The sequence below is a fragment of the Melopsittacus undulatus genome, chromosome 13, assembly GCF_012275295.1.
Source record: "Melopsittacus undulatus isolate bMelUnd1 chromosome 13, bMelUnd1.mat.Z, whole genome shotgun sequence".
Taxonomy (NCBI): Eukaryota; Metazoa; Chordata; class Aves; order Psittaciformes; family Psittaculidae; genus Melopsittacus; species Melopsittacus undulatus.
In genome coordinates, this window is record NC_047539.1 from 11,265,551 (window position 1) to 11,276,641 (window position 11,091).

Consider the following 11,091-nt stretch of genomic DNA (forward strand, 5'->3'; position numbering starts at 1 on the left):
TCTCAGAGAGCAGTCTGGGTGCGGCTGGATCCCTTCTTAGTCTCAGGCCTGGTATTCATGTAAAGGATCACAAATGTCAGCCAGCAGCAGTTTGCATTTGTAAACTCAATCACAGGATCTCTAACAGCACTTGATCACTGATGCACTTGCAGTTAAATACCTAACCTAACACAACACCCTGAGATGGAGCTAGTTGGCTGTACACATATCTAGATGCATACCTATGTTAAAGTTGCCCTTGTTGCAGTGAAAAGGAAAAGCAGAGCACAATACTCACATCAGCTCTGGAAGCGCTCCTCAGCAGGCGAAGGGCTGAGTGTCAGCGAGCAGCAGGAACAGCCCAGGCAGATGATCCCCCTATTTCCTAAACCACAGAGCTTAGGGGCTCTCAGAGCTGTGTCACTCTGGGGGAGATGCCACTCACAGCCCACTGGGGTCCAGGAGAGCTCAAAGGGTCTCTCTCTTGAAACCACCATTTCCAGGGTCACCAGATGATGGGGCTTTAGTCATCAGTCCCATTTCATCCTGCTCTCAGTTCTGTGTCGGTTTCCCCAGGGCACAACAGCTCTGTTCCAGGCTGTCAGGGAATGACTGATCATCCTGAAAGAGCTGCTGCTATGATCAGGCAGTGTCCAACTTTCCTGCTCTGTGCTGCTCCCACCTTGGGCAGGCAAACAGAGCTCCTGGTGCAGCCAGGGAACAGCCAGTGTCCAACTCCTTGCACTGTGCAAAGGCTGGGGCCGAACAGGAACTCCTGGGGAAGCAGAGGGCTCCAGGAAAGGAGAGGGGGGATGCATCAGCACATTCCATCTGGAGACTGAAGTCAGTCCATCTTTCTCAGAGTGGTGTGGTCTCCTCTTGTCTCTGTGTCTACACAGTACTGCTGAGTTCCAGTTATAAATTGAGGAAACTGTTTGGTTGCTTTACTCAAAAGTTAAGATTTTGTTAAATATGTTTAAGTACCATTATCTATAAAAGGAGGTTTCTGCAATAAATTGTCCAGATGATTTACATGCTCTAATGTGGAGCAGAATGTTTAACAACAAACAGAACAGGACAGCAATTAGTGAAATTATGGTGGGATGAAAAATTCAGATTTAAAGTCCCTGTTGCTGTTGGTGACCATCCAACCAGGGTATCCCACCAGAGATGTTCTCATGCTCAGTGTGTGGCCTTGACAGTGACAGCTTAATGGTTTGACTCGATGTTCTCAAAGGGCCATTTTCAAACTAAATGATTCTGTGATTGTAAGAAAAGAAGATTTTTAGCCTTAAATCTCTTTCTGAGCAGAGCAATAACACTGCAGGAAGGCAGTTTGCTCCCAGCTGAGGGAGGGAGCATCAGTGCTTGCTTCAGGCTGTTTCCCATGGGGTTCCCCTGGAGCCCCAGGGAGCCCTGCAGGGAGCCCAGAGGGGCAGAGGCAGAGCCACCTTGGGCTGGGCCTCTGCTGCTGAGCTGGGACCCAGGGCAGACCTGTGAGCCTCAGAGAGCTTAAAGGCACTTGGCAGTGGAGGATGCTGAGAGCTCCCTGCAGGAGGAACCTTCCCAGCCCTGTGCATGGTAAGGCTGTGGGTGCAGGGCAATGCAGCTGCAGCTGCTGCAGGGATCTCCTCAAGCTGCTGCCTGGGACAGTCCATGGGATGTGTCAGGAGGACTCTCTTGGTTTCTGTGTGTAGATAAGGAGGAGGATGTGGTGCAGAGCAGGGCTTCCCTCTGCACCATGGCAGGGACAGGACAAGGCAGGTCCCTTGTGCCGGGTTGTGCTGGCTGCAGGCTGTGAATGTGGGTGTGCAGCCAGGGGTGCCCAGCGCTGTCCTTGCGAGCAGGGTCCCTGCAGCCCAGGGGCTGTGTGCAGGGGCAGGGACTCTGCTGCCTGCCAGGGTCAGCACTCAGCCTGACTGGGAGCTCCCACGGTGATGGGAGAGAAACTAGAGGGGGAAGGAAAAACTCCTGGCATGGAAGAAAAAGTGTTCTTGTGCACTGGAGAGGGTTCTGTGTGGGTCAGGGCTGCTCAGAGCTCCACATCACTCTGAGCACGTTTGCAGAGGGTCCTTCTGAAAGACACTGAGGCAGCATTTGCCTTAGTAGGAAGGATCCAGAGCTTTTCACTCTTGGTGGGCAGGTTGGGCAGTGGGAGCTGGGAATTCACTTCTGTGCTTTGGAGAAGGCACCAAGAGTCTTGTCAGGACTTGTGTGAGCTGCTCCTGAGCCCCTGCAGAGGCAGAGATGCCCCTGGGCAGAGCCCTGCTGCCGGGAGGGGTGTGCAGGGCAGAGCTGAGCACACAGCCCATGGGATGGGCTCTGGCAGCACTGAGAGGGAGCAGAGCTGGGCACAGAGCAGCAGCTCCTGGCAGGGACAGCTCCAGGCAGCAGAGCCATGGGCAGGGAGTGGGGGGAAAGTGCAGCCCAGGCCTGGGGAGGCTGCGTTCAGGCAGCTCTCTTGGTGTCTGCCTTCCACTGCAGGTGGCTGCTGGACATGCTCTGATGGGCAAGGAGCTGACTCTCTCTAGAAAGTGCAGGGAGCTGAGAACCAGACTGATGGACACTGCAGCAACCTTGAGTAGGCACTAACCCACAGACACTTGAGCCCTTCTGTCTGTCCCATGTTGAGATTCTTCACAGTTGCCTTCAGAGACCTACATAGGAATTGTAACCCTGAAAAAGTCACTTGTCAGCTGTGACACTGGGAAAACAAACAAACCAACCAACCTCAGAGACAACCATGAGCAATTCACTCTCAGCCTTTCCTCTGCAACCTGAAAGTGATCACAGTCGTGAGTGTGTAAATTGCACTTCTGTATCTGACATCCCTCCTGTCCTAACCCATCACTGCCTGTTTCTCCCATGACAGTGCCCCATGCCCAGAGGCAGCAGATGTCCAACGGCAGCTCCATCACCCACTTCCTCCTCCTGCCATTCGCACACACGCGGGAGCTGCAGCTCTGCCACTTCTGGCTCTTCCTGGGCATCTCCCTGGCTGTGCTCCTGGGCAACGGCCTCATCATCACCAGCACAGCCTGCGACCAGCACCTCCACACCCCCATGTACTTCTTCCTGCTCAACCTCTCCCTGCTGGACCTGGGCTGCATCCTCACCACTGTGCCCAAATCCATGGCCAATTCCCTCTGGGACACCAGGGCCATCTCCTACACAGGATGTGCTGCACAGCTCTTTTTCTTTCTCTTTTTTATCATAGCAGAGTTTTATCTCCTCACTGTCATGTCCTATGACCGCTACGTGGCCATCTGCAAGCCCCTGCACTATGGGACCCTGCTGGGCAGAAGAGCTTGTGTCCACATGGCAGCAGCTGCCTGGGGCAGTGGCTTTCTCAATGCTCTGGTGAACACAGCCAATACATTTTCACTACCCCTCTGCAGAGGCAATGCTGTGGAGCAGTTCTTCTGTGAAATCCCCCCGATCCTCAAGCTCTCCTGCTCACATTCCTACCTCAGGGAGGTCGGGCTTGTTGTGTTAAGTATCCTTTTAGCACTTGGCTGTTTTGTGTTCATTGTGGTTTCCTATGTGCAGATCTTCAGGGCTGTGCTGAGGATCCCCACTGAGCAGGGACGCCACAAAGCCTTTTCCACGTGCCTCCCTCACCTGGCTGTGCTCTCCCTTCTTGTCAGCACTGGTTCCTTTGCCTACCTGAAGCCCCCCTCCATCTCCTCCCCATCCCTGGATCTGGTGGTATCAGTGCTGTACTCGGTGGTGCCTCCAGCAGTGAACCCCCTCATCTACAACCTGAGGAACCAGGAGCTCAAGGATGCTGTGAGGAAGCTGCTGACTCGATGTGTTTGATCAGCAATACACTGCCTGCTTTACCCTGGAAAGGGCTCCCAGTGTCGGTCATGACAGGCCACGTCTGTTTTTGCTGCTTTACATTTGTTTTCCTGTTTCAATTTGTGATTATTTTGCATTCATAGAAACGTCAGTTTTCATCTCCTCCTCCTTTAGTAGCTATTTGTGTTGTGTGACCAATACACTTTGTGTCACTGGGAGTCTCTCACTTTATTTAAGGGAAATAAATGATCCTGCAGGAACTTCTTGTCTGTGCTATGTCCTCCCATGGCAGGAATGAAGGGGAATGAAAGCAGCTTTGTGGCTGCTCCAGCTCTGGGATGGCTGCTCTGTGCCTGCAGCAGGAAGAGCTCTTGAGGAGCCCAAGGGTCGGAGCTGTTGTGCTGGTGTGAGGAGATGGGATGGCATGGGGGGGGCTGCAGAGCTCTCAGGGTGTCCTGGGCAGGAGAGCAGGGGACACAGGGGTCCCTGCAGGGGACTGCCCTGCAATGGCCCAGGCTGGGGCTGCCTGGCTGGGAGCAGCCCATGGGAAAGGTCTGGGTGGGCAGGAGCTGGACAGGAGGCAGCTGTGCCCTGGCAGCAAGGGAGGACAGCAGCATCGTGGGCTGTATGAGCAGGAGCACGGCAGGAGAACAAGGGAAGGGATGCTCTGGGATACTGCAGCCAGGTTTCAGATTCCCAATTTAGGAATGCTATCAGCAAGGAGCTTTGGTGTGGAGACAGTTCTCACAGGAGAATGGATATTTGGTATATGAGCTCTGAATAACTCCAAGGGATACAGCAAGGCCGTGGGAGGCCCGAGGAAGCCTAAACAAGCAAGATAAGAAGAAGCTGGAATTCACTGACTTATGAGAACTGTGGACTGTTGGCAAGTGTTCGAGGTCAAGTTCTCACACCTGTGTTTAACCAATTATATGTTAGGCGCTAAGGGTCTTCAAGACAAGTATCCAATCATGATATGCCAAATTACTGTAGGTGTGTGTGAGCAATAGTATATAAGGAGTTAATGCTTTGCAATAAATGGCTTTTTGTCTGATCACATTGATCTCTGACTGAGTCCGTTCGGCTGCACTTTGGCTTTAGCTACAGGCCCTCAGGACATGCAGGGACTGGAGCATGGTGCCTGTGGGGAGAGGCTGGGGGAGCTGGGCTTGTCCAGCCTGGAAAAGGGAAGGCCAACGGGGACCTGGCAGTCTCTGGCCTTGTGGTTTTCCATCTTGGACTGAATCAAGCATCAAATCAATTGCTCTGAACCTGTTCCTGATGGGTTAAAGTTGGGACATCCTGGGGTGCCTTCCAACCTCTGTTCTTATATGATCCTACAATGATGGGCTTAAGAAGGGCCACAAATATTCTTTGAGGGCTGGAGCACTCCTCCACACATCTTCATAACTGAATGAATACAGGCTGAGAGAGCTTGAGGTGTTCAGCCTGGAGAAGAGAAGGCTTCAGGGAGACATCTTGGCAATCTGCACATACCTAGACAGAGCCTACAGGAAATCTGGAGAGGGGCATTTTACATCATGTGCAGTGACAGGGCAAGGGGGGATGGTTTTAAGCTGATGTTCACAAGGGATGTCAGATGAAATCCAACTTTATTTTAAAGTTCACTAATACTCATGATTCAGATGAGTCTGGGCTGCACAAGTGCTGAACAAGAGAGGCTCAGCATGGCCTTAGAATCATTTTGTCTGTGTTACTTACTTAATAGTATAACACTGCTGATTTTTTTTAGGGCTATAAAACATTCTATGTATGACTGACAATCAGAAGAGTACTGAAATAGCCAGAAGTATTCAGCTCTTTCTACCTTAGTGCAGAGCCAGGAGAGCTGCAGTGTCCATCAGTCCTTTGCCGTTTGCCCTGTGCTTACACTTGCACTGCCTGTAAGATGCCTTCACACACAAATGGATCTGAAGAACCCCCACAAACACGTGTCCTGTGCTGAGAGCAGGGCAGCAGGGTTCAGAGGGCAGATCAAGGAGCTCTCATGGGGAGAAGCAAAGGACTGTGCCCATCAGAGCATGTCCAGCAGCCACCTGCAGTGGAAGGCAGACACCAAGAGAGCTGCCTGAACGCAGCCTCCCCAGGCCTGGGCTGCACTTTCCCCCCACTCCCTGCCCATGGCTCTGCTGCCTGGAGCTGTCCCTGCCAGGAGCTGCTGCTCTGTGCCCAGCTCTGCTCCCTCTCAGTGCTGCCAGAGCCCATCCCATGGGCTGTGTGCTCAGCTCTGCCCTGCACACCCCTCCCGGCAGCAGGGCTCTGCCCAGGGGCATCTCTGCCTCTGCAGGAACCTCACACCTGGCACTCCATGGATCCATCAATGGGGAATGGAGAAACATGGTCACCCCTGAGGAAGCCTTGAGAGCTTCTGGACTCTTCAGTTGGTTCCTGGTGGCAATGAGCAGAGTGCAGGGAGCTGAGGGAGGCTGGAGGGAAGTCAGCAAGAAGCAAGGTGATGGTTCAGGGCTTTAACAAACCCTTACAAGCAGGACAGAGCCCAGCAATGGAGAGCAGTTGATGTCTGTAGGTGCAGGAGGAGTAGGTGTTCCTGCAGTGTGGCTGCAGGCCCCGGACACACCAGAGGCTGTCTGAGAAGTTTCCCTGATGGGAACATGCCTCAGTGTGGCACATGGGGAATGCCCAGAGCTGGGGGTGCCTGAACACTGCTCATCTGCCCCATGAGCCGACCTTCCTGTCTCCCTCTCCTGCACTGCCCAAACTCGCCTGGAATGCAGGATCCATCCCTGAGCCAATGCAGGAACCTCCTGCAGTCAGGTGTCTGCTGCAGGGGAAGTGCAAAGCTCCTGTGAGACACTGGTGAGTGCGGGCAGAGAGTGGGGTGTGCGCAGCAGAGAGGGGGCTACAGGCAGGAAGCTGTCCCAGATGAGGTGCCCTGTCCCCACAGCATGGGATACCTTGCACCCAAGGACAACACCTTTCCTCTTGGCTCTTGCCAGGAAGTTCTCAATCCAGACCATTGGCTTTTCCCACTGCTCTCCCATGGTGCTCAGTTCTCTATCCTGATGGCATCCCCCATTCCTCTAGAAGCCTCCTTTAGATCAGCTTGATGAGGGATATTCACTCCACCTTATGGATTGACACTATAGTAGCAGCCTGCAACTACTGGAAATGTGGCTGCAGAGATGATGGAGGTTTTCTTGCTAGCAGGAAGAGAAGGAAACCTTTACAGAGTGCAGCCTGGAAGGTTCAGACTCCAGGTTAGGAAAGAGAAATGTGTGTCAAAAGGTGGACTTGTGGTGCAAGAGGTGACCCAGAGGGAGTCTGGCTCAGCCCATGGCTTTGTGTTTCAAGGCACAGACAGCCATGGGTGCAGAGATGGGACTGAAGGGACAGAAATGCCAGGGGAGAGCTGGCTGGGAAAGCAAGATGGGTGTCAGCAGCCTGAAGGGACAGAGGTGCAGGCATGGGCTAGTGCAGGACAGCCTGCAGCAGAGATGAGGGAGGATTCTGGCAAGGCTGAAAGGCCCCAGAGAACAAAAGGTCTCTGTCCCCTGCCCTATGGCACTTGCCTCTTTCATCAAGGCCTGGGAGGAGAACTTTCATTCTCAGCATTTCAGGCTCTACTTCTCCAAGGGCTGTGCTCAGGGCTTGGCCTTTCTGCTTCATCAAACACACCAAGGGTGTTCTCACCATCAGACACCTGCACTTTGCCTTTGTCTGCTGTAATCACAGCCTACAGGTACTTGCTTTAATGAGGCCCTGGGGAGGCTTTGTCAGGAGCAGCCCTCAGTGGGGCCCATTAATGCTGAAGGGACTTGGGGCTTTGTTTAAGTAAGCAGTCTTCCTCATGTGGGTAGGGGTCTTGAGGATGAAGTAAGCAGTCTTCCTCGCAGTGTGCTTTTCACCGTTGGCCCAGTTGGACGCCCCAGTAATTACACACTCACTAAAACCAGCCAGATCTGTAATTATTCTAATAACTAACACAGGTTTGAAACAGTTGTGACCTTCCTGCAACATTGATAGCAGGACAGGAGTATGCCAAGGGAGCAGATGGTTGGGAGGCTCTGTCTCTGAACTGACTGATAAGTACAAGGATGGTGTGAAATAACTCCTTCATGCTTAGTGGAGTCACTAAATCTTGTTATCTCACCACAGACTTACAACACAAACATTGTTCTTTACAACTAAAGATACTTTAGAGGACCAGTGTGAAACAGTTCACTCACATTTAGTGGGGCCACTCAATTCCACAGGCTAACAACATAAACATTGTTCTCTTTCTACAACCTAAGTTAAGCTCAAATGTACTTTAACTCTCTTATTTTATAGGCATCAGCTTTTCTTTTATCAAGCATGCAAACCCCCCCTCCCCTTTTCTTCTTTTTAACTTTACAGATTCTTCTCCTATATGACTCCGGTTTGCTCATCTTATGTCTTTATTGAGCTTTGGGTTTGTTACTATAAACTTGTATGGTTATATCCCCATAATCACATCTATGATTTGCGAAAGCCAATACATTGGTGTGTTTATCACAGGGACTAAAGGGGGCCCATGGTCACATAGGGGGGCCCGTGGAGATATAGGGGGCACATGGGGATATAGGGGGCACATGGTCACATAGGGGGGCCCATGGGGATATAGGGGGGCCCATGGGGATATAGGGGGGCCTATGGGGACATAGGGAGGCCCATGGTCACATAGGGGGGCCCATGGTCACATAGGGGGGCCCACGGGCACACAGGGGTTAGACCCCTGTGTCATTGAGGATGCTCTGCATGAACTGGGAAAGGCAAAGGGCATAGGAAGGGGGGGTTACTTGATTCCTGGTGAAATCCATTGGGTTTTAGCATTTGGTGCCCTATTTTCCACGGGAAATGGCATGGGTTTTGTTATGAAAGGTGATATCTCATTCCCTGCTCCCCTGTGTTCTGATGCGAGGAGGCAGGAAAGCAGGGAATGTCATCAGTTCTCAGTGATGGGGAGTTTGGTGGCTTTGGAATGGAAAATGATTGGGATGCCTGAAGGGAGCTGGTTTAGTTTCAGGTCCTTAGGACCTTAGTACAAAAGGGGTAAGGAAAACAATGGAAAAGCAGGACTTGGGAATGGGGAATATCCGGGACTCCTGCTGGCCAGGATGGGCACACTTAACACTAACTGGTAAGTAGAAGGATGGGATGTTGCTATGTCCGTAATATTAATGAAGCTGGGGAAAATAAAAGACCCTAAAGACCACCATCCCAATCTTGTATCCATGCGGGAAACTCCCTGGAAAACAATGTCGTATTCCCAGTGCCCATATGTGGATGCCATGTATAACAATACAGGGACACACATGAGGAGGAGCTATCCCCCCGTGTCTCCCTTTGCTGCCATGAGGAATACCTGCTGTCACCTTGGAACTGTTGGGAAGGTTGGTCCTGGAGTTTCCTCCGGATCAATTCCAAGGGAAACGGGAACAAGGCTCTCCCTGCTGCATGGATGGACTCCACAGCCCATAAAGTAGGTATGCTTTTATCCAGCACTGAGGTGCATGGGGATAGCTCCAAAGGGTTGGTTTCCCTTTACATTGCTTCTCTGAAGGTATACATATGCATTAGGTTACTCAAGACACCTATACATATTTATTATCTACCCCCACTTCATATTATAATGAGCTAGAAGGTCATTCTAGAGTCTTCCTCTTGTGAGTAGGGGTCTCAAGATGAAGTAAATGAGTCTTCCTCTTCTTCAACCTTTCACCTTTTAATCTTCACACATGGCCTTAGGGTTTGGTTGGTGCCCAGTCTGCTTCTTCCCTGCTTAGCAATAGAACCAAACATCTGCTTTTGTCCCTTATCAATAGAACCAAACATCTGCTTTTGTCCCTTATCAATAGAACCAAACATCTGCTTTTGTCCCTTATCAATAGAACCAAACATCTGCTTTTGTACTTTTTAGCTTCCTTTAGGCTGTAGGAAGAGAACAATCAATGTCTATGTTGGGAGTGGCCCCACTAAACCCCATGGTTTCACTGCAGTCTCCTAAAGTAGCCTTAAAGGACAAGGGTTGTGTTGTAAATCTGCAATAACAGGACTTAGTTGTATGTTATATTTATATTTTTATATATTTATATAGATATCTATATTTATATATATTTATTTAGTTCTAATAACAAATATATATTTATGTTATATGTAATGTTTCGTTCTATTTATATTTATATATATTTATTTAGTTATAATAATATATATTTATATATATTATATTTATTTAGTTCTATGTAGTTCACATGAATGGGTTCTTCCACCCCATCCTTCTGTTTACTTTAGAGACAGAGCCAGCTTGGGATGCTCCTTGCCTGCCCATCCTGCAGGAACTTGTGCAGGGAGGTCCCACTCTCCTCAGCCTTTGCTTGGTATCACAATTATTACAGATAGGGCTGGTTTGAGCTCATCTGGGGGATTGCTGGGTCCAGCTGGGCCAAAGGGGAAGAGCACACTGGGAGGAAGACTGCTTCCTTCATCCTCAAGACCCCTGCCCGCACTCACTGCAGAGCAGTGCGCAGGCACCGAGAGGAGGAGATTTAGGGTAATAGTTACCATTATTAGTTATTAATAGTTATAACAATATAACAATATAATAATATTATAATTGTTATAATTGTTAATAGTTATAATTATTAGTTATAATGTTCTCTGCCTATAAGGAATTATGGTTATGGATGGGACCAATGCAGTAGTGAACATATAGAAACCTATAACAAATCCTAATCACTCACACCACTGGCTATGGTCATGCACCCAGCGCTGGTTGCTTTTGCTTTATTGACTTTGTCCCTCAATAAAACCTTGTTATCCTGTTTAGAGGAGGGAATTCCTATCTCACAGGTCCATGGTGGAAGTGAGTGAAAGCCCTGGCGAGCCTTAAAGCTGGGAATGGGGAGCTTTGGGTGAAACACTGAGGTCTCTGCCCTACTGAATGCTGTGTCAGGTAAAGAAATGAGGGATGGGTCAGTACAGAAATGAGGGATGGGTCAGTAAGGAAATGAGGGATGGGTCAGTACGGAAATGAGGGATGGGTCAGTACAGAAATGAGGGATGGGTCAGTACAGAAATGAGGGATGGGTCAGTACAGAAATGAGGGATGGGTCAGTACAGAAATGGTCTCCAACTGGGCATGGAGCCATTGACCACAACTCTTTGTATGCACCCATACATCCACTTCTTTATCCACCAAGTGCTCCACCTATCAAATTGATGTCTCTCCAGCTTAGAGACAAGGATGTTGTGTGGGACAGTGTCAGACACTGCACAAGTCCAGATAGATGCCATCAGCTGCTCTACCCCTGT

At 50.3% G+C, this 11,091-nt stretch overlaps 1 protein-coding gene across 1 annotated transcript; it reads left to right on the forward strand.

The window, feature by feature from the left end:
• Positions 1-2,865: 2,865 nt before the first annotated feature.
• Positions 2,866-3,798, forward strand: LOC117436911 (olfactory receptor 14C36-like). Its single transcript, XM_034068986.1, has one exon. The coding sequence runs from the start codon at positions 2,875-2,877 to the stop codon at positions 3,796-3,798; it is 924 nt and encodes a 307-aa protein (XP_033924877.1). The 5' UTR covers positions 2,866-2,874.
• Positions 3,799-11,091: the final 7,293 nt, after the last annotated feature.